This window comes from Gymnodraco acuticeps, unplaced genomic scaffold (genome assembly GCF_902827175.1).
Source record: "Gymnodraco acuticeps unplaced genomic scaffold, fGymAcu1.1, whole genome shotgun sequence".
Classification (NCBI taxonomy): domain Eukaryota; kingdom Metazoa; phylum Chordata; class Actinopteri; order Perciformes; family Bathydraconidae; genus Gymnodraco; species Gymnodraco acuticeps.
This window is the reverse complement of record NW_022990014.1, coordinates 1,486,232-1,510,248: the sequence shown is the minus strand read 5'-3', so window position 1 is coordinate 1,510,248 and position 24,017 is coordinate 1,486,232. Positions and strand designations below refer to the sequence as shown.

Genomic DNA, 24,017 nt, shown 5'->3' with positions numbered 1-24,017 from the left:
CCGGGGTCCAGGTGGATTGTACACTGCAACACTTAGCAGAAGCTCTCAGTCGTTATAATTTAACTGAAATGATTGAAATGTGAAAAATGTAAAACGGCACACACAAACTCTTATTCCTGTCATAACGATATCAACATAACACTTCTACACTGTAAGGACTTTTAACAAAGTTGCATTTCCAATATGGTAGGAGAGGTTGTTGTTGTTGAGCGGATTGTTGTCATGTCCTCGCAGTGCCTGTAGTGGTGCTGTGTGGATTCGGCTGTGGATCCTACAAAAATCCTCAGCAGCCTGCTTGATATTTGCTCTGGATAGCCTATATTTAAATGCATCCTTATTTACAGATATACCGAGCTCGATGAAGATCACTGCTATTATCTTGTCTTCGATATCGATGCACAAATAGCCTAGCAGATTGCAATAGACATTTCGGCCGTCTATCTGGAGTGAATACCTTATACAGCCCATACCAATTCAAGGTAAGCGAATTCATCGGGGCCTCGGACTCGATTTCTGAGTGTGCCGTTTTGCGCAGGCCTCAGACGGCCAGGCGTTCAACTAGAAGCCGCTGTGCTATCTAAGCTAATAGGCCTCCTTTTAATGGCTAATTTATTTTGTAACTTGTGATCTGAATAAATGAGTCCGTGCCTTAAGTACATATGGGATGTTATGCAATGTTGACATTCTCAAGTCCTGTGACCTGCTAATGTGACTCTATGTAACGATAAAGGCTATAATTCATATTGATTATTACAGAGGCCTTCGAGGACAGGCCTTAAGCCTCGTATGTAGACCCTTTGTTCGAAAGTATTTGGCCACAAATATATCATATTTATTTATACAGAAACTCCAAGATTATCCCACATTATTGCTTGCAATCTAGGATTCATCTTGCATTTTTTTCTTTATAAAACTAAACTGAAAATAGACCTTTTTATAGTGTTGCCATTTGCTGATGTTTCCGTTTCCTGGTTAGCTACCGCCTACTAATTTGTGTTTTTAGCCTTGGTAGCTTGTTAGCTAACTCACCAATTTTACGTTTTGTTCATCATTATAACATGTATTTCTGCCTGAATATGGATATACAGTTGCTTTAATATATTATGATACAGTAGTATAATGCGCGTTATTGTGTTTAGAATTTCATTTATTTGTGTTTTACATCTGTCCATCGGCTCCAAGCTAATGATGGCTAGCTCCCCAGGCTCCAAAGGTAGTTAGTTACGCTAGCAAACGATAGTCACCGTTTGCTGCCTGTCCGGTTCTCCGTGACTAAAGTTGTTAACGTGACCCCAGGCTACAACAGATTACACGTAGCCAACACGATCTTTTGTGTACAACATGTACCTCGGGTCTTACAACCGTAGTGATCCCTAAAACCATCTTTTAAACACACAATTATAGTTAAAAGTAGCAGCTAAGCTACTGGTGAACCTCAGCAGCTAACGCTACAGTGTATCGTGATATAGCATCCTCCTGTTTGCATGTGTGTTTATTATGAAGCGCTATATTTAAAAAAAAAAAAAAGGCAGCGTTCTTGTTGAAAAAAGGCACATTTTTTATTGAGTTATTTAAGTCTTTATCTTGTTTTTTTTATTGATGGATGCACACCAGCAAGTCACTGTTTTGAGCGTTAACTTGAAAGTGTCATACAACCATAATAATTATCTTGTAAGTGCTACCTTGAAAGATAATACCTGTTTGATAAAATTACATATTCTCTGTTTACCCACCGTTTCTCAATTAGATATTATGAGAACAAAAATTGAAGGTCTGAAAGTGTGTCTACTAGACTAAAGTTATCTCATAAAAGTATTAACATGTCAGTGCATTATACGTTTTCATAAAACAGTCAACTAATAGTTGAATTACTTTATTAATATAAACATATTCAATAATCAGGTTGTAATGTATAATTATGTTGGCTTACAGAATTAGTTTTCTCTAATTATTAGCTAAGAGCTTGGTAAACAGCCACAAGTTGTAGAGGTGGCTATTTTGCATGCATGGTTACCTCCTCAGTATTAAGTGTTAGGGATGTAATTCTTGGTTTTTCCCTGATTTACCCCATCAGCTGATGTTGTCAAGAACAAGAGTCACGTGATGTATGAAGGCAAACACATACACTTCTCAGAGGTGGACAATAAGCCGTTGTGCTCGTACAGCCCAAAGCTCTGCAAGCAGCGCAGACTCAATGGCTATGCTTTCTGTATACGGCATGTTCTGGAGGATAAGACAGCCCCCTTCAAGCAATGTGAATATGTGGCCAAGTACAACAGCCAGCGGTGTACCAACCCCATCCCCAAGTCAGAGGACCGCAGGTGTGTAGTGTCATGTTAATCACTTAAAAGAACATATAAACCTGTATGTTTGTTTAGCATATTATTGCACACACTGTGCAGAAGACATGCTGTGTACAGTATGCTGAGGCTGTGTTCTTGTTTTCCAGATACTGTAACAGTCACCTGCAGGTTCTGGGCTTTATCCCCAAGAAGGAGCGGAAAAAGAAACATGACGCTTTTGAGGAAATGCGCTCACGGGCTCACCTGGAGTCAGTGGCTCTTAACATAACTGTGCCCTCTTTAGCTCTGAAAGCTCAGAATGGTCTGGATGATCTACCGCCATCTCCTCCCTGTTCACGCCTGTTACCCCTCCCTGACGGGGAACTCCTGGACCCTTTTGCCTTTTATGAGGATGACACTGATGGCGAGGAGGTGGGTTCACCTCGGAAGGGCAACGCCATCAAGAAGAAACTACAGAGCCGGCTGGTGCTCAACCAGAAGCTCTGCCATGACACGGACCTCTTCCAGCCACCTCCTGAGCACTTTAATCCCTCCCCAGGCTCCCGTGTCCACCCCTCCTCGCCACTCAACTCTCATCTCCCACGGCAACAGTCAGGTCTCCTCCAGCCGCCCCAGCACTCCAGCGTGACTTCCTTCATTTTCCCAGGACAGCAGCAGGGTTTATTATGCAATCCACCACCACCTCAGACGGTCAACTTTCTGCCTCCAGGGATGCCCGCTAATGCAGCACCCAGTCCAGTGCAACCTACTGGGCCATCACTCAGCAGGAAAATGCCTTTCAATGCTACTCACTTGCCTGTCAGTTGCAAGGACAGTGGTAGTAACAATCAGCGGCACATGGTTGTCATGCGTCCCGCTGCCTTCTCACCTTCTGCCAGCTGCCTGGCCAGGTTGCAACATCTGGTGCAGCTCTGTGCCAAGACACACCAGGAGCACGGAGACCTGTTTCCTCATCTAGGTGCTTGATTTTAATTTCACACACATTTTTTTCCCCCCATACTTATAAATTAATATGCATTTTCTTTAGAAGAAAGATAACATACAGTACAGTGTAGCAAATGAGATTTGAGCCTGCCAAGTACCACGCTCTAACAAGTTCTCTTCCAGGACTGGACTGGTCAGAAGACAGTGCTGATGATGACGATGAAGAGGAGACAGAGACATTTTTTCCTTTTCAGAGCTCTTGGAGACCCCAGAATGGGTCAGTATTTTATGTCTTAACCCCACAGTGTAAACTTTAACCTGACACTTCCCATCATGAGTGCTATTAACTTTTTTTCTTTCAAAATAGGTTGGAAGAAGATAGCGGCTCCTCGCGGCGAACAAGACTACTTCGGCTTTGCTCGTACCTCCAGGAGAAATACAAGCACATGTGCAGGCAGGAGAGGGCGAGCATCCGCCAAAAGAGATACCGCTATGTCTTCCGCAAAGCCTTGCTACATGCTGCCGGTAACAACCCCAACTGTGCTGGGCAGCTCATCCAGGAGTTACGTGGTGCCTCTCGAAGCTCCTCAAGGTAGTCTCTCAAATGTTCCATTTTACTTATCTGAACTAATCACAAACCCTCCATCTCCCTCCTGTGATTCATATAAGTGCACACAACAGATGAGACGTGTTGTCAGTGATGTTGCTTGCCTGTATGTTTCTGCAGTGCGGCTCCAGGAAGGCAGCAGAAAGCAGACACAGGGACCTGCACTGGCAGCACAAAGGGCCAGGCCTGCAACAACAGGGCTCTGCCCTTCACACGACACTGCTTTCAGCGTATCCTTTCCACCACATCGCTTTTCACATGTATAGCTGGCTGTGAAAAAGAACGGCTGTGATTCTGTTTTTGGTAGTTAAAAACATGATTTAATCAGTTTCAGTTGTAAATGTTTTGGTTTGTGGGACCGGAGTTCATGATTAAATGCCCTCTGTGTAGTGTTTGGTGTTATTTCCTTCATTGTTCTCTATAGACATTCTGTTGAATCGTTCCCAGCAGCTCTTTGCTAGTTGCACAGCCAAATTTGCAGATGGTCAGCAGTGCTCCATCCCTGTGTTTGATATTACGCACCAGACACCACTCTGTGAAGAGCATGCCAAAAAAATGGTGAGTTAAACATTTTCAAAGGCCAATTTTAAATATCCTTTTGAATGTCAACAATAACTCAAGAAAGCCAAAAGCCTGATTTCTTGGTGACTGCTTTGTTGATCTTCATTTGGGCTAATGTTACAATGATTCAGTGCTCTCTCATACATAACACACAGGATAACTTCCTGCGAGGGGATGGTAACCGACGAGTGCAGCACCAGCAGCAGCAACAGCGGAAGCCACGTAAAAAGACCAAACCCCCGGCACTCACCAAAAAACACAAGAAGAAGAGGAGGAGAGGGCCGAGGAGGCCTCAGAAACCCATCCCCCCAGCGTTACCGCAGGGGAACCTGGGAATGCCTTCTATAAGCCTCGCAATGCCCTCGCAGGCCAGCATCAGGTCTGCTTCACTCTACACTGTTAACTTAAACATTTAGTGTGCAGAGATCCAGTGTCTGGGAGCATGAGGCTCATTCACAGTCTCCCATGTCACGAAGCATGTGGTTTTCTTCACTAAGCATTTTGATCTCATCTTTCTGGCAGGAGCCCCTCAACTCCAGACCTGAGTGCAGAGGAGCTTCCTGACGATATCACCAATGAAATGGCAGACATTCCAAATGACCTCGAGCTAAACCAGGAGGATTTCTCCGATGTGTTACCCAGACTGCCCGATGACCTACAGGACTTCGACTTGTTTGAAGGTTGTCATACAGCTTATTCTTGTGTGTGTTAACAAAGTCCTCCCACATCATCTAATGCTTTACTTTCATTTAGGAGGAATCTATAGACCCAAATAAACACAGTTTGTAATAAAATAAACACCCAAATAAGTTTTGAATGTTTTCTATCCACCAGCCTGAAAGAAAATCTCAAACTGTCCAAATTGACCATAGCATAAAAGACTATATTTTTGCATAGTGTCTCGCCTTAAGTAAAGACAATGTGTAGAGAATACTGTTAGTAAAAATCTCACTTAAAATCATATAAGTATAAGCATCAAACTCAACTTTAAATATCAAAAGTATAACTACGCATTATGTGGAGCAATATATGTTATTATTATGTCATATTAAATAATGATTTAATCTGTTTATCACTTTAATGTTGCAGCTGGATATCCTTTGAACTATTTAATATACTGCTGGGAAACTTAATCTATAATAATACACTATTATTTATTTGTTTTTATACATTTGTGTTAATAAATGACATCTACAAAGGACCCAAAGCTGTCAACCAAATGAACAGTACAATATTTATCTCTGAAAGGATCAAATTGAAACATTGAAGTACTTTTATCTAAATATTTTACTGAAGTAGTTGAGTTAATGCACTTTGTTACTTTCCATCACTAGATTTCATAATGGTAATTGTTGTGTATTTATAGGGAAGAATGGGGACTTATTGCCCACCACGGAGGAGGCTGAGGAGCTGGTGCGAGCCCTGCAGGCTATGGGCTCCTACCCAGACTCTTTGGTGTGCCTGACCTCCATGGGGGACCTGGCCCCCTCTGAAGGAGTGGACCACCGAGCCATGGCAGTGTTCCCCGGGCCGGTGCAGCCGGGGGGGATGGGCGACCTGCTCAACAGCCGCATCCAGACAGAGAACTTTAGCAGCCTCGAGCTGACGGACAATCTCCTGCAGTCGACAGGGTGTCACTTTACCCCCTCGCCCCCATCTCAGCCCGCTAACCTGCCCCAGACGTCGTGCTCCAACCTGACCTCATCTTCCTCTACGGTAGCCCCCTCCACCACCTCCCTGCTCACTCAGACCTCGTTAACGGAGCGAACGTTTCCCCGCACACACGCATCCCACGTCCTGGCCAAGTCTGACACACAAACATCGTCCCCCCAGGGCAGCCATTACAGCAGCGAGCACGTGCCCTCCCCATACAGCGACCACATATCTTCTCCCCACGCCAGTTCCTTCCAGTCTGACACCCCCCTTCTGCTGGAAGTCCCTCTCAGCGGTCTACCAGGACCCCCACGCTCTTCATGGAACAATCTCCCCCTCCCCCTCACAGACCCAACGCAGTTTGGCAATCTCATAGGATCAGAAAGTCATCTCGTATCCACCTCTCTGTCAACGCCCCCGGCCACCACCCACTCTGTGACGCTGCAGCCCATGGCGGCGCTCTCAGCGATGCCTCAGAGCGGCCTGACGGGTTTAACCACGGCCCCCGCTCCCTCATCCTCGCTCCCATCCGCCTCACACGATCTTCTGACCTGCACAAAGCCCAAGCAGCAGCTCCCACAGTTCAGCGCGGCCTTCGGCCATCAATTGGCCTCCCACAGTGGCATCCCGAAAGACGTGCAGCCCAGCCACAGCTCCATAGCGCCCCCCGCTGGCTATTCCATAGTTAGTGCCACCGCTGCAAGTGCCAACAGCGCCACGCCGCCCTTCACGCAGAGTAAATGAGAGCCTGCAACGGTCTGTTGACTCACAGTCACTTACAATCCAGTCCACTGGCTCCGGTTTAACCCCCCCTTTTTCATCTGCTACATATGTGCAATGTGGTAATAGTGCACTATTTGATAATGAATTTGCACAACCTCAGATTTTCCACAATATTTTCTATTTCTGTTTGTTTTAATGCTGTAGCCAGGCGGTCTCTCGGATTTTAAGTCAGTGTGAGTCGACTCGTTTGATGCCTTGTGGTTTCGTCAGCAAGGGGGAAACGGTCCGTTCTGAAAAAAACGGGTGAAAATTGGCGAAAGGACCTTTAGCCGAGATTATCTGTCAGTGCTCAGAATTAATTGACGTAGAAGCCTCAATCAGTGGTTGGTTTGTTTGCCAGTTCAAGTCGTGTCTTTAAATGATCAACTGTACCCTGCCTTGCTCAGATAGCCATTGCATTTTCTTATTTTTCAACCCGTTTCACACACTGCTTCTGTCGCCCTCTGACAAACTAAGGGTACAGGTTGTGATATTTTTGACCCATTATGTTTCAAGCTATTTAACTGTTATCATGATTATAGAATCTTACTGAGTCCGATTTGTCACTCGTATAAATTTACCAAAATACTTTTAAACAGCTGTTTTTTTTTTAATTGTGTATACTGTATATGTGCTCATTTATTGGTTAGCTCAAATGTCTGACCTCACCATTGGTTGTGGCACTCTGAGTGGCCTAGTAGACACTTGAAGGTCAAAATAGTTTCTTAAAGCAATAAACACATTAACATAACTCTAGCATTGTAAGGTATTTTATTGGTCTCATCACATGTAGCTTCACTTGCTGAATCCAGACTGGATCAAGAACATAGTTTGGCCTCTATAACTGTTGTATTTTTTTTTACTTTACTCCGAAATAGAGCCTACAAAGATCAGTGATCAGGTCAACCCAACATCACTTTTTCTCTCAGGTCATCCTGTGTGGATTTCTAAAGCTAATACATGAGCTTTTGTTAATGATGGTGTAATCCAGGGACTTTAAGTGTCTACTCTAAAAGGTGCTCTGTGGTCCACATATACAATGGTTATTAGTGACTTACACGTCAGATAAATGTAGTGTCAAGACTACAAGGCAACCCACTTTAACACGTCTGAATACCCTGAGATGGCTAAGGTAGGTGATTTAAATGGTTTTGATGAGTTACAGTTTCACTAAAACTCACAATTGTAAGCTAAATGATGCAATCCTGGGGTCTGGATTTAATTTTAGAAAATAAAAACCACCCAGAAGCTCCTCCCCTGTCTGTTACCGGCTCATACAGCAGCACAACCATGGCTTTTGATGGAAATTATATTAGACATTTGACAGATTGTCAGACATTGTTGAGTATTAGGTATATAGAGTAGCAAGCCTCGATCTTGGGGTTTGTTGGTGAAATATTGAGTAGCAATTAATTGAAATTGGTATTTGCAATGTATTCAGTGGAACATGTGTCTTGTAGAATGAGTCTCTTGTTTATTAATGGCTATCGAAACGGTTGAATTTGGAGGGATCAATGTTTGTATGCTGTCACTTATATATATCCTGATTGAGAGTATTTTTGATGGCTATTAAACTCCAGGGAGAGGTCTTGAGATTTGCATGGTGCAGCAACCTTTGGTGTGAGAGCATTATAATATTATTAGATTATGGTCACTGGCTTGATTCTTGGTGGTATAACATTTAGGAATATATGCATCGCCATTTCATTTTGTGGAGAAAAACTAATCAACGTTACAGTTGTTGTTTTTTCAACATAGATTTGCACAGGAGTGGTTGAGGCCGCTGGTGTTTCACATGTCCCCTGTCCGTCTTGCCTTTTTATATTATTATTTTTGCTTCGAAGCCCATTAAATGAACAGCTGCCATCATTACCAGCTCTGAGTCTGCACCAGACTCCCCCATTTCCAGCTGTGAGAAGGCCCAGTTCTGTCTCTCCCTTCCAAAGAGAAAACACACAATGAAGTGTGAACCCGTAGCTCCACCAGAGACAGCTGGGCCTCTCAGTCACTGCAGTGTTGTAATTAAGTCATAAACACAGTGCCCCAAAAGTTTAAAAAAATATATTCTAGTTGGATGGAAATGTTTGCAAGGCATTACTGTTGTATCCACATAGCATGAGATTAGTCACTGCACCAGTTTACTCTCCCAGAAACCACGTAGAATAAATTAACAGGGCTTGACTGTAGGCACATTTAACTGCTTGAATTCAGAGATGGCCGACAAATTCCTATACTCATTGAATGTACTGTATTACTGTTTTTAAAGATAGGATGAGCTAATCTAGTCACCTTTTGTTATTGGTCCTTGTTTAATTTGTCTAAGGTATTTTTTGTATACAAAGGTTTACATTTTTATGTATATTTTTCTTGTGTACAAATGATGTAATATGTGCACAAACACTGTATGTAATATCTGTATATAGTGTGAGAAATTTGATCTTTTGTTTTTGGATGTATAAATAAAACTTGCTGTGAGGTATTTGCTGACAGTTTGTGGTATTTTCTTTACTGGTCACTTTACATTAATTTCCACCAATTACAATGAGGTGAGGCGTCACTTCCAGATGTTTCCATGCACATTGAAACCAGTCATTCTGGGTTTTAGTTAACTGTATGCCAGATAGAAACACAGGCCATAAGATATTGTATTTCTAACCTGCTGAGCATCTAATTGTCAAATGTAACAATATTGGCTGTTGAAATTTAAATAATGAATTGATAGCATATACTTTACTGGAAGTGTGAGTAGGAATCACCCTCTTAAATGTACATTATTCTGCTTTGGTTGATAGAACATGGTCTTTGTTAGCAGCTGAAGTCAGGGTTGTCGTCACAGAATTGTAACCGGTCACCTTTGAAGCCAACTTAGCTATTTTTCACAACTATATACAGCAACACATTAGGCTATGCAAGAAGGATGATATTATGCAGACACAATGTAAGATGAACAGGTCTTGATTAAATGTATGACTCAGTCAAACAATGGCAAAACTGTATCAAATTTGTACTTGATTTTTATTTTTATCCTTAATCATTTGACAACTTTCAATAAACCCAACAGCACTGCCCTGAATTAGCAAACATGTATACTGGACTATAAACTGTCAGCAAAGTCACACAAAATGAAATGCACATTTTAAGTGAGTGCTATCCAGTGTTTACTGAAACTTTAACACATCACAGAACCAAAATTGACTCCCTCTATTACATAATACCGCTCTTTTGGGTTACAAAAATAGTTTAATAGAATATATGCCTACTTGTGCTAAGAAATTATTCCTGGCGTTCACACTGCTTTATTGCCATACATCAACATACCAGGGAGGGGAAAGGAAATAAATCGAGTGTAATTGCGACATAATATTGTAGCTTTTTAAAGTACCATTTTTAAAAAACAAAAATAAATCTGCAAAGTGCCACACATTTGAGATAAAGAGTCATAAAAGACCATGTAAAAGGTGCAAATTGTATTGAATGCGTCTCTGTTTTGGATGGAGGGCTCACATGGCACATTTCACATGAGAAGTTTGAATGGAGAGTTGAGATTTTCTTTACAGAAGTGTCAAAAACAAAAGGAACAAAAGAGTGAAAATGGTAATCATTGAGTCGGGTATCTTTTCTTGATTTTACTTTTACTCATTAAAGTGTGAAAAAATAATAATGTTCCTTTAAACATTAACATAAGAGAATCAAAAGAATAATTTGACATTATGGGAAATACTCTAATTTGCCTACTGGTGGAGGGTTAAAGGAAATATAAAGCTACAGCTACTGGTCCAAGCCAAGAAACAGTCCAGTACAAAACCTTTTTTAAATTACCGCACTATCCTTTTATACTTCAGGTTTTTACAAATAAAACACACAAACATATAACATGTTGATCAGTGAGCTTTAAAAAGGTGCTCGATGTGTTTCTTCTGGACAGAGCTAGGCTAATTGTCCCGCCCTGTTTCTAGCCTTTGTGCTAAGCTACCTGACATAGCCATATATTTAACAAACAATTGTATTCCCGTACTGTTGAATTCTCTCTTTAACTTGCCCTGTTTCATGTTGTACCGTGTATTGCCCATAGCAAAAAATATATACATCATCTGACTGACTTCATAAGAATCGTGAAAATTCCTCTAGTCTGAGAAGATGAAAAAAAGGACTTAATTTGTTCATGCATGCATCATACTGGCAAGGAATTCAATAAATTATATTTGATCTTTTATCATTTAAAAGTATTGCTGCATGTGCATTGCAATGCAGGAGCAGGAGGGGACAAAGAAAAACAACAAAAGCATCGGATCTAACATTTTAAAGCTGATACTATTCATTCCACTCATCACAAATACTCTAAGGCTGATTCGACTCTGTTCGGGAGGACTCAACATTCCTGCAGTCCCGCAGCAGTGTGCTACAACGCATACTGCTACAACGCATACTGCTGGGGCCAACCGATAGGCTTTTTACCGTTATACTATCATGCACATTCCTTTAAAACTACAGTCACAAGTAGAAGCAGTGCCGATGGTCTCTGAACACCGCGTGGCTTTATGTTAATATGTACATCTGACAGCAGTGTTATCTACTATGTGAGAAGTCTTTGTCTATATGCATTTACTGTACAACTGAAAAACCTCTCAGGAGTCCAAATGGAAAGATAGAGCCAGGCAAATATTACACTGCATGAGTCCAAGCTGTGAGACTTCAGGTGGACTTTTTTTTAGTCCCGGACAGCATACCTGCTAAATACTTTAAGTCTCGTGCTACTGTTTTATGGCTACTTTGTTTATAGTCAAAAAGGCATTTATACTTGAAGTGCAATTAAAGCTGTAGGTACGCTGAGGAGATAGATAGTACCAGTGCAGCTCCTAGGAAGACCAACAGAGTCTGCGCTTTTATAAACTTGATGATGACATTGCCCTGTTAATGGAATGAATGGACGAAACCTCAGTCGGTCTAACCAGTCGAAACACACAGCAAAAAAAGAAGGGATGAGGCAAAGTCCAACAAACCAACACGACTCGACGCCTCGTGGAGTCGGCGCTGGCAACAGAGCATCCAGTGTTCAAAACTGGCGGGGGCTTCATGGATCCAGCCTTTTTTACATTCTCCAACAATATTAAATGCACAGCATCGAGTGTGAAACCAAAAAAGTTAAAGAGAATTAGGAAATATATAATAAATCAAAAGTAAAACATGATAGAGGGCAGACATTTTCATTCACTGGATGAGTAATTTAAAACGTTTTACAGCTGGAGAAATCAAAGACTGATATACAAAAGAACAAGTAGAAAGGCAAGGCAATCTCATGTATGGCCATTTTAGTCTCTCAAAATATTTACCTCACAACCATTATCTACAGTTTGCATTTGGCCATTTGTACACAGTGGTTCCATTACAAACACTCCATTATTTTTTCATGAATCTGTAGAAATTAGCTTATTTACAAGACTGTACAACCACCCTAGAGCTCTTTCCGTCTCCCAGAGGAACCAATCCACTTAAAGCAGGATACCTGAGTTTTTCAATAGAATGCTTCACCCCACTCGTCACTCTTCACCACACATTTCACAGGATATCTCGCACAGCCACACACACATGCACACAATTAATCAAGCAAGGTACTCTATCCAGAAGGATGCCGAGTGTAAACCTTTTGTGAAAAAGCCACAAACTCACCAAAACCAATAACTCGAGAGTCCTTGCAGAAAGAGAGCTGACTCCATCATTAAAACAAACAAGAATGTGAAGGAGGTATTGAGAGGGGACATCTTACAGCAGGTGGCAGTCATGGAAGCAGCAGAGCGGCTGGCCACTGACTGTCCTTAATAGGACCCTCTGGTGATGTGCTAGCATATAAACAGACATTAAGTAGGCCAGGATTTGCTTCAGGCAAATGGGTGATGGAGACCTTCCTGGGAGACTTCATCCAGGCTGTGGAGGTCAGAGGGAAAGATCTGACTGCTGCCACCAGGGTGGGGAATAAGAGCAGAGCCGGGGGGAGCTCCTCTCAGTGACTGGCAGCTGACTGGGGCACAGAATACCTGACAAACATCGGAAAGGAACATGTCAAGATGTCAGAATAAAGAACACATTATCATATACTGTCATACAATCTGGGTTAAAAACGTTTTTCTTCATGCTACTTCCTGTTTCCGTTTACATGGTCATAATGGAGTAGAACATTCAAATGGCTTGAGTGTGGCAGTGTTGGCAGTGGCAGTGTTTTTATTTTACAGCCACTTTAATATGCCTATGTGCTTTATCCTTTTTTCCCTTGTAGACCAAAGCCTTTGAGTGATTGACCAATAGATGGCCTTAACGTCCCATTTGAATTTGAACACATACATACTTTAAAGAGAAGAGATATTGTGAACCCTGGTTACCTCTGAAGTCTCTGCACTAGTTCAGCTACGAGAGAGTCACAGATGCCTGGGTGCTTCTCCTCTGCCAGGAGAATGGCCTCCCGCAGCTCCTCTGCTGCCTCCGGCTTGCCATTACGGTTCTCGCTCTTTTCTTTCAACTGCAACAAGGACATCATTTAACAAAAAAAACAATTAAAAGTGAACTTCCAAATTATTTTTTAACCTGGGATAACTTATTAGAGCCATTACCTCCGTAAACACTGGCAAGAAAATCGATGATAAGCTTTGTGACAAAGGCTTCTTTGGACTCTCCTGCACCTGTAAAAGATGATTTTAAAGTTGAAATATACCTTTGACAAAGGAAAGACTTGCTCAACAACTATTGCATTACTTTTTCCTCCAGTGGTGTGTAGCCTCACCTCTTTCTCCTTCAGCTCAGTATGCTGTGCTGCTCCGTTCTGATACTTTTTGAGGTCTTTCTCCTTGATGGTGTTGAAGATCCAGTCGTCGCTGCCAGAAGCAGGGAAGCTTCTTCCAGAAGCCTGGCCGTTCGGCTCCCTGCAGACACACAGGCTTTTTATTAGTGTGCTATTAATGTTGCTCAGGTTTAAAGCATATATGTATATTTAATTTAACAATATGCCATTCATGTACACTAAATGTAAATAATATCCTACTTTTATATTGTCTTGGCTGTAATTTGGCCCTTTCATAGTGTTTGATTGGTCAGAGAGTTTACAGATTTGTATCTTCACGGTCAACCTTTATATTTAACTTTTTTAGTTCCGTTTTATTTTCAATTTTGAGATGTTTATATTGTTTAAACATCTCAAAATAGAACTATCTTATGTTCAGTGCCAGATACCAAAGCAAATTCCTTGTATGTGTAAACGCAACAAACTTGATTCTGATAATTGTGTATTTTCTACTCTTTTTTATTTCCAATTATGTGCAATACTTTGTTTTAAATGATACTGCAACAGAACATCTCCTTATTTTGGTTCAATAAAGTAAATCTCTTATACAATACAACTGCAGGTTTGTTGTTCATTTAAGGCTGCTGCCTTTTAAAAAATCAAATCAGTATTCAAACCTCACATTGCACTTTAAGTCTTATTCTTGTATTTTAAACCAGTCTAATTCTATTTGAGCTTTTTAACATTGAATTCTCCACTATTTCTTAATGCTGAGTTTTGTAAAGCACTTTGAGTTGCATAGTGTTGTAATGTGCTATATAAATAAACTTGCCTTGCCATAATCTGGATGTTGATGGGTGCAGACAACTTACTCATCAGAATCGTCGGAGCTGGACGCTTCCCGAGACTGCTCTGACTTCCACCGCTTGTATCTGTCAATCAGCTCCGTCAGATAGGACGTCTTTTTGGCATGCCTTACAATATACTTGTGTTTTAACAGCTCTTTGGCAGTTGGCCTCTAAAGGAAAACACAGCAAACAAACATAGTAAAGGTTAATATAAAATAATTGTGTGTACTACTGCTCATACCAGCATGAACGAGAGTCATTTATAAACTTACAAAGCTAGGCTCCTTATTTAGGCAGGCTTCAATAAATTCTTTCAGTGGTTTGCTGTAGTTTCCTTCCAGTGTCGGGGGGTTGTTCTTTGGGATGAGGAATAAGACCTTCATAGGGTGCAGCTCAGAGTGAGGCGGCTCTCCTTTAGCCAGCTCTATTGCTGTTATTCCTAAAGACCAGATGTCTGCCTGTAATACAAGACATTTCAAAGAGAAGATCATGTTAGAAACATTCTCACACATTCGCCCCAGAAACACACACACTGACCGGTGCCGTGTGAAATGACTTGACTCACTAAAGCAGCATGGGTGTGTTTGAGGAAGCTCTGCAAACTCTAGACACTCACATAGTGGCTGTGTTGACTGACTCATGTTGCAGTTCTTCCAAAAATACATATTTGGTCATTTCTAGTCTACAAAAACAGTCTTTAAGCACACAGCAGTACACAGAGCATTTAAAACAAGGACAAACTGTACCAATGTTATGCTATTTCAGACAGATCCCTTTTCTGTTTTTCACCACTATTATATTTGTAGACGTGAATGTTGATTTTATTGATGCCAACTGTTCACACACAGCATTATGTTTCCCCTGGGTGGGACAACACACCTTTTTATTACAGAGCATAGTTTGGGTTTTACTTAGTCTCTCACATGAGCTCACTTTCCTATCTTGTTCACTACATGAAGTATGTCAATCATTTTTATAAAATCGCTACTAAATGTTGCATCCCTTTGAGAATCACTAAAGGAGTTTTGACACAGGTCATGTGTTGATCTGAATAATATAAACTCGACAAACATTTGAATAAGCCTGTTGTCTTTCTGCTCTCACTGACTAGTCCAATGGAAAACTCCCCTGACTCCAGATGTTCAGTCTCACAGCCAACGTGTTAAACCCACACTAATCTTTTGTGACTCAGCTGTCCGACTCATCGACATGTTGTTACTGTGTCTACGAAAGTTTACTTAGTTTTGTTATAAAATGAAAGAAAAAATGACCGTGTATAAAGTTAAAATTAGGTCTGGGCAAGTTAACGCGTTATTAACACCGACAATTATGTTATTGCACATTAACAGTTTAAGTGTTCAATTATATTTTGAAAGTCTATTGCTTACTGGCTCTGAATACACATACAGACAAACCATGGAGGGGTGGGATGTTGATCAGTATTGGCTTGGGATGGGCGCCAGCACACGTCTCAACCAATGAGAGCATTTGGGGCGGGGCTAAGACTGCAGCAGCGCTCACATGCTGCAAATGTGCCTATTCTATAACAAACTAGATAAAACGATAATGCCCTGGCAGTGGCAAATATATTTGATTCGATTAAACATTTTAATGGTTGCCAAGCACTAGTTAAAATGTCTCGCCATTAAGAATGTATAGTCGTCGATTGAAGCATTGTCTCCAGAAAACTAGATTTGATTTGGGCTTTCGTACTCTAACCTGTGATAACAATAAAAGCTGAGATCATTCTGACCTTTGAATCGTAGGCCGACTGCTTTATGACTTCAGGTGCCATCCAGAAAGGAGTACCAACGAATGTGTTTCGTTTTATCTGGGTGTCGGTCAGCTGGCCCGCCACTCCGAAGTCAGCCAGTTTCACTTCGCCTTGTTCTGACATCAACACGTTGGCGGCTGAAAGCAAAGCAAACGGATACAAACATAACTTCCACACCCATGATTAGGTTTTTGGGCCCGATTACACACAGCACACTCAGCTGGTGATTAAACCATAAACAAGACTCAAGCTAAAACAGAGCAATGCTAGGAGCCAGTCTAACCTTTGATATCCCTGTGGATTTTCTTTTCAGAGTGCAGATACTCCAGACCTTTCAGGATCTCTCTCAGAATTGTGGCAATCTGCGTTTCATCCAGGGCTCCTGGTTCCAACTAGAGGGAGGGAGAAATAAGAGGAGGAAAAGGTGACGTTGGGTCCATCTTTGAAAGATACATGGCTCAGCTTTTACACATCAGAGAACTGTCATAATGGCAAAGCAATTGTGATCATCTTAAGAAAGGCCATCGATTTTATTTTGCTATAGACTTACCAAATCCAGGGCTGATCCTCCACCCAAATACTCCATAATAATCCATAGTTTTGTACCCTGAAAATAAAAACAGGAATTTAGTCGGATAGTGTTTGATAAAACAATTAAATAAAAAGATGTGCCCAAAACATATGCAGATTTAGGTCAACAGCTGAGTTCAACCTTTTGTATGTTTAAATCAAATGAAATGCTCCATTGCTCACTTGGTGGAAAGAAGACATAATATACAGCAACACAGTGGCGACACCAACTCTATGAATTCTAAAATATTCTATAACGTTTTAACATTTACAACAGACTGGTTTATGGTTGTAAATTCAATTATCATAGCTGTGTTAAACCTTAGGTTCAATTCGTAAAAAAAGAAAAGGAATATTAGATTGTATAGCAATACGTTTAAAATTGCCTTGGGATGCCCACTCCTCTACAGGCTGACTTTAGTTGGAGTGAAAGCTGCACTAAAAACCACTAGAAGCATGTCAGCGGTCTGATTCAGTTGTGCAGCACCTGTTTCCTGCACAAGTGCAATGTTGAGAATAAACAACACCTGTCACTCACTACAACTACAGATCTGTGGATGTGGAATCTACGCTTGTGGGTTGAGGTTTCCAGGTGCACACAGATTATTTCGAAAATATAATGTTGCCTGGGATACCGTAAATTAGTGGTGCCCGATAATCATCGGTCCGATATTAGGAATTATGACGTCCTCCCGATAAACCCGATACCAGTATTAATAGCCCCGATAATATACAATATATTTTTTGGGTAAAAAAAAAGAAAATAATACTGCGGTGTGGGTGGATTGGGATGAGGGGCGCTTGTTTTTCACTCGGCTCCTCCCGTTTTGCCAGTACTGTGGTATTAGTGGTTTAGGAAGAGGGGAGTTCTTCACAAATCCAGCGCTCCCTAACTCATGCCTGGCTGTGACGTAAATGGTGTGCGGCCGTGAAGCCAGGACAGTAAACAAACATGTCGCCGGTAGTATGGGACTATTTCAAAGTTTCAGAGTTAGATAGTTCGCTTGCTATTTGTATTAACAAATGCAATGCAGAAGTTGGGGAAAAAAAACAGGGTGCAACGAGCTATAATACTTCCAACCTGATTAGTCACCTGAAACATCGCCATCGCTACGATGGTGTGTTAAAAGCGCACGAAGACGCCTGCGCTGCTAAACTAGCGGCGAATCCAAAGCCAGCTGCAAAGGCACCGGGGCTTTTACCTATCGACGAGGCTTTTGAAAAAGGCAAGAAGTTTGCCAGAGACGACCCCAGGGCTAAAACGATCTCTAACTTCATCATAGAAATGATGGCGCTTGACGAGAGTCAAAACTGTTCTTGGCTTTGTTTTGTTCATAGTAGTAATGCTCATGTCATTTGCTCACTACTAGTCTTTTGTTTACCACCAGGTGTGCAAAAACTACAGGTACATTTAATATATATATTATATTATTATCGGTTATCGGTATCGGTCTTGAGAAGCAGGAAGTTATCGGTATTGGTTTAAAAAAAAAAAACAATATCGTGCATCCCTACCGTAAATTATTCCGTGGGGCACAACCTGACGCTCCCTTTTATAAATGTTATTTGTTTACATTTCAGCTACATTAAAGTATACAGAACTAGCAGTTCCTGTTTGCTATGTACAGCACCCACCAATCAGACAACTATCACTTAGGATTACAACAAAACAATTTGAAAATGGGTCATTTCTGAAGTTCTTGGGGTTGAAAGTAACATCCTATGCCTGTGACTTCTCAGGAGATTTATGACCAGAAAGAAAAGCCTAAACTACATCAACCGAAAAAACACAAAGCAAAAGCACTAAGAAAATCTCTCTATACTGGCAACAATTCTTGATTCTCCCATGTGATCTCTAGCAAGGGTATTGATTTGAGAACGAAGATGGGAACTAGAAAACTGTTGATCACAACAATACCACTTTAAAGTTTGTAAGAAATGTAAACACACACATACAAACAGCACAAATACCACGCTTATGTACGCACAAATAAGCCTTAATTCTCTGCTTCAGCCTGCAGCATAACTTGAGGTAATGGACCACCACTTCTCTGCTTACTGCTGTTAAGTACTATAAACGCTGTGAGAGGCACTCTAAAGCCGGGCTCAGACTACAGGACTTTTGAAACCAATTTATAAATCAGGTTGCAACACGCACATGAGAATACAATTCACCAATGTTTTTGCTGCAATAATGGCACAGCACACACAACAGAATATGATCATATTTCATATTTTAGGAGGGGGTTAAGACTGGATCTGGACCCCTCACATGGTAATATATTATGTGTTGCTAATTTGTAATGACCAATGAGTTTATTCTCCAATTGTCAGGGGGGTTGAATTAGGCCAAAATCGAGACATCTTAAGCACCATCACATGTAGCGTGACTAAAAATCCACTTGACTATACAGAGATGTTAAAAAACTGACTTCCAGCTATGCAGTAGTTTATATAAACATAATGTCGCCAGATCTGTCCTCCTTTAACTGTTAAGCTTCTTCTTTTATGCATAGGCCTACAAAAAGCGATGATTCCTTCCCTGTTGACTACATTTACACATGAACGCCCTGATATTAAAGCTGAACACATTGACCTAATTGTGATTTCCAATCCCAAAAAATCTGCTAGAGTATAGAGAAAAAAACTAAAAACATATGTCAGTGTCCAAATACTTACAGATCGCACTGTTAAAAGCCCTCAAGCTACAGCATATACCACAGCAACGTTGGCCTAGTTCTTTTTGTTCAACAGCAATCTGTGCGATATTACACAGGAAATGCTTGTTCCATCGCACATATGCATTATTTATTGACCTACATTGTACACACTTGCTTGAAAGAACACACTACTGACATATGATTTATTTGGAGTATGGGCCATCCCAAATTGAATAAGATATTATCCCTGAGGTCACAGCTTACCTTCAGGTAGGATCCATAATACTTGGTGATAAAGGGACTGTCGCACTGGCTGAGAACGGTGATTTCCTGTTGAATGTCTTCTATTTCATCCTCTGCTTCTTCCAGATCAATAATTTTAATGGCCACAACTTTCTGAGTCCGACTGTCGATGCCTTTGAAAACTTCCCCAAAAGAGCCTTTCCCTATCCTGTCCATCTTGGTGAAGTACTCCTCTGGATCAGCATGGAAATTCTGTGTGACAGAGAGAAGGATGGGAGAGAGAGAGTAGAGCGCATTTTAATAACACAGAACAAAATGTGACTGACAAGGTTTACATGTATTCGGAGATAACACAAGTTTTCTAGTCGTTGTTACCAGAGGTGGGGACTCGAGTCACATGACTTGACTCGAGTCAGACTCAGGAGTCTCAGTTAACAGCGGCTAGCGTTACTCCAAAAATAGTGAGGTTTGGATTCAAGGATTATTTTGTCGATGACGGTAATAAGAAGAGAACAGCGGCATGCAGGGTCTGCAGCATACAGATCAGTGACACGGCCACCACAACATCCAACTTCATTCGTCACTACAAAAAAACCCACAGAGAAAGGTGCGTGCATGTGTTGTGTTAGCTAGAAAGCTAACGTTAAGTTTAAGCTACGTTAGACTTGGACTTGAAGATCATAGTGTGGGTTGAATCCATTTTCATAACCACTGTCTTTTAACTGATTTAAATGCGGAAACTGGGCTCATCAGAATTTAGAATGACTTGACTTGCTTGACCTGAGCAATGACTTGACTTGCTTGACCTGAGCAATGACTTGACGTGCTTGACCTGAGCAATGACTTGACTTGCTTGACCTGAGCAATGACTTGACTTGCTTGACCTGAGCAATGACTTGACTTGACTCTCACCACAGTGACTTGGGACTTGCTTGATACTTGTAGGTCAAGACTTGAGACTTGCTCATGACTTGCACACGTAGGACTTACTCCTACCTCTGGTTGTTACACAGGACAACAGCTGAACATACAAGCAACATATCTGCAAACTATGATGCATTGTTGCAACCGGAGGTATGCCATTAAAATGATTTGATCTGTAAACAATTTTTGCAATTAATCGTTTGGTCTAGTAAATATGTATATATCAGAGAAATGATTGTAGAATGGTGAAAGTCAATACGACAGAGATCAAGATATCCTCCGGTATGGGCTAAGCTAAAAACCCACTGGTTCCTTTCCACGATGCAATCAACTCAAACTCTTTCTAATATCTTTCTGCCTTTTCAGAGCAGATTGTGTGGCTGTGAGAAACACTTAAATCCTGAGATAATGTAAAACAAACCCAACTTAGCTTAATGACCTCCACCACACAGGCTACACAGACACTGAAGGACTACACCCTAACTTATTGACTGAAATAAATGGCCTATTTCCCCGTGGAGCACTGGGGAGAGTGTAATGGTCTTCATGTTGGCCGGTTCAATTTCACTTCATGCAGAACAATTATTCGTGTTTGCATTGCCAACATTTCTAAGACAAATGTAATGCACAGTCTCTTCTGAAAAAGAGTAGCATTTTTAATACCGCATCAAACTGTATATTATGAAGATTATCTGAAAAATGTAAATGAAACAAATGTTGCAGTAGCTTTAATAATAAAGAACTATAGCAATTAAGCCCAAAGTTTGATTTGCCAGGTAATCTAGCACTAAGACCATGATCTGTTGGCGGGTGCAGTATAATGTTGTACAGCCCCCCAGAGAACAGTTTCCTGTAAAAGTGCTAATGGTGGTCAAACCTATATGGAAGGGGGGAAGAGCAGCTGCACTTTGAAAAATTGGCAAAGAGGTGGCTGCTGATTTGATAGCAAAGGGACTTTACAACAAAGAGACAGAGCGGCACAGAATAAAGCAGAGTTGGAACAACACCACCAAAATACTATCATAACACTGGTGTGGTCAGTCATCCAGGTGAACATTATAATGTCGAGGCTGACGTGAAACAATGGGAAAAACAACAAGGGCGCTGCGCCCACGGACTACACATGATGGGAATGTACTTGCCATATCCACAGTCAGCAGGTTTACTGCGACAACTAAAGCTGCCTGAACCTCGCTCTCAAAGCATGTTTTTGATGCTCTCCATCTGAAACACACAACTGAGTAGTGTAGCGTCACACACACACCACATCCCAAGTGCAAACACTTCTAAGAAAAGTAACCTCAGGTCTATTTGTTCCTCCTCTGAACCTGTGTGTGTCTGTGCATGTGCTAAAGAAGCATTCATCCTTTAAGAGAAAGAGTAGTATTGTGTGCAATCAATAGAATAATCATGCATGTGACTGGTTAGGTCGCCAGACAAGGTTGTCATTCTTACATGGGATGTAGTGTGGCCTACTTCATGTCTTCAAACAGGCCAGGCTGGTTCAACTAAAAACATATATGTTAAATTGAACACAATACTATCAAAAAACGGAAATACAATTAGCCAACACAACAATGACTTTCTTAAACAACTGCCAAAAGCTGCAATCTCAAAACTAGAGCTTATTCTCATTTAATATACCTGACCTGTCAATCAACATCATATTAATCATCAACTATTTTCTTCTGATAGTAAACTGATGATGTTATAAGAGGTCATCTGATATCATTAGCCCCTTTAATGTGTGGATCAATTATTAAATGACAACTATTTCATAATTAATGAATGATTTAATTAGTTTGTCATTCAAAATAGTTTTAGCTTCTCAAACTGGAAGACAGGCTGTTTAATATCATTGTAGAGTCTTTACTATTGTATTTAATATAATAATAATAATAATAATAATAATAATAATAATAAAGTCATTAGTTGTAGCATTAAATGGAATGGGTTCCACTATTTCATGCCCCAAACAAGTCATTGATTGAGTGACAAAGTGATCCCCAGATAAATCAACAATGACAGTGACTTTCATACCAATATGTGTGATATGTAGAGTGCTCTGTAACAGATGACAAGCAGGACTCATGACATTACTCACCAAGTACTGGCAGTGAAGCGTCAGTTCAGTTGATGACAGTTAAAGAAGGCAGCTATTTAGAAAATTGTGTAGCATTTTTTAAACTGAAAGGCCACACAATGGATGTTACAGCTACTTCAACTTGATCATGTGTTATTTCCCTTGCCTTAAATTGGAATCAACTGTATAATTAACAGTTTTGCACTGTTGGTCAAATTAAAACAGTGAATATGGACTAAATAGTTGGATGTATCAACTTGTGCTTTAACTGCATTTTAGCCTACAGTGAATGATGTTAATAAATTAGGAGTAAACTCAGCCTGAATAGACTGTATACCTGTGGTTTGACAGCTCTTCAGTCATTCAGTACACGTTAGATTTAACACACGATTAAACAAGGTGTCAGGCTTCTTATCACATTCGTTCATAATGGACTTTGACAAATAGGTGCATTTATTATACCACAAGAGATAGTGTTCATCTTGATAACGATACAGTGTTCCCGTAGATAAAGTTGTTTACAGGCATCGAGTTAAACTTCCGTAAAGTAAAATGTCGGCTGGCTCTGAACCAAACAAACTTGACTCGGAAAGTTAGCTTATAATATAAAAACATGTCATTTACCTGAATCCCCGTCAGTCCACTCTGAATAGTGGAGAGAGCCATGGCGTCAGATCAGCAAAGATGACGCCTTTCCTCGTCTTTTTCAGCTTTCCTGATCTGATAATAGTTTTCCGACCGACCCCTGGGTTAAATGTGATGCAAACTCTATCAAGGACAGTGAATGTATCAAACGGAGAGTCGCCTGATCATAATAAAACAGCTCGTCGGTTTGTACTTCGAGCTTCTCTTCCGCAGTTATGCGAACGTTAGCTACGCTAGCTACTTTAGCAGCTAGTTAGCAAACAGTTAGCGGAATAATTATATATCTGTAGACCCGTGCGGTCCCTCGACAGTTGCTGTACTGTGTACCGATGATCAAATAGAGCTTTGATTAAAAAAAAGTCGCAGAGGGTAAATAAATGCACCCTTTTTTTTTAGTTCTATCGCTTGTTGTTCTATTCTCTCATCACTTTTCTCTGTCGCCCAGCGCCATCTTGGTTAATGTCATTTTCATTTCCCGGAGGACCAATCAGAGTAGAGAGTACATTATGTCGTCATGCGTTAATCAAAAAGCGTCACGGGAAGAAGGACGTTTTTATGAATGTATGTTTGTCTGTATATTTTTTATTTTTGTACTAAATTCCATTTGACTTCAGAATCAGAACTTTGTACCACAGCGGGGAAATGTAAACTGTTACAGCAAAAGTGGCAAAGCAGTCAAAATAGGCATGCA

The 24,017-nt window shown here is 40.9% G+C and overlaps 2 protein-coding genes across 3 annotated transcripts; one reads left to right on the top strand and one right to left on the bottom strand.

The window, feature by feature from the left end:
• Window positions 1-237: 237 nt before the first annotated feature.
• LOC117544322 (INO80 complex subunit D) lies at window positions 238-9,299 on the top strand. 2 transcript variants are annotated; one of them, XM_034213258.1, is made up of 10 exons: window positions 238-479; window positions 2,075-2,321; window positions 2,450-3,261; window positions 3,411-3,504; window positions 3,595-3,819; window positions 3,955-4,064; window positions 4,259-4,392; window positions 4,551-4,774; window positions 4,918-5,075; window positions 5,762-9,299. In XM_034213258.1, exons 2-10 carry the CDS (start codon window positions 2,104-2,106, stop codon window positions 6,790-6,792), a joined length of 3,006 nt encoding a protein of 1,001 aa, XP_034069149.1. In that variant the 5' UTR covers window positions 238-479; window positions 2,075-2,103; the 3' UTR covers window positions 6,793-9,299. The 2 variants fall into 2 exon arrangements, with proteins under 2 accessions (XP_034069149.1, XP_034069148.1); XM_034213257.1 differs by having other exon boundaries at window positions 4,527-4,774.
• Window positions 9,300-9,806: 507 nt separating this feature from the next.
• On the bottom strand, window positions 9,807-23,782 carry stk24a (serine/threonine kinase 24a (STE20 homolog, yeast)). The gene is made up of 11 exons (XM_034213259.1): window positions 23,306-23,782; window positions 19,696-19,926; window positions 16,752-16,808; window positions 16,485-16,593; window positions 16,181-16,338; window positions 14,700-14,885; window positions 14,452-14,597; window positions 13,583-13,721; window positions 13,413-13,481; window positions 13,185-13,321; window positions 9,807-12,842 (listed from the first exon to the last, which is right to left on the bottom strand). The coding sequence occupies exons 1-11, from the start codon at window positions 23,345-23,347 to the stop codon at window positions 12,809-12,811; spliced, it is 1,308 nt and encodes a 435-aa protein (XP_034069150.1). The 5' UTR covers window positions 23,348-23,782; the 3' UTR covers window positions 9,807-12,808.
• Between the last annotated feature and the right edge of the window lie 235 nt (window positions 23,783-24,017).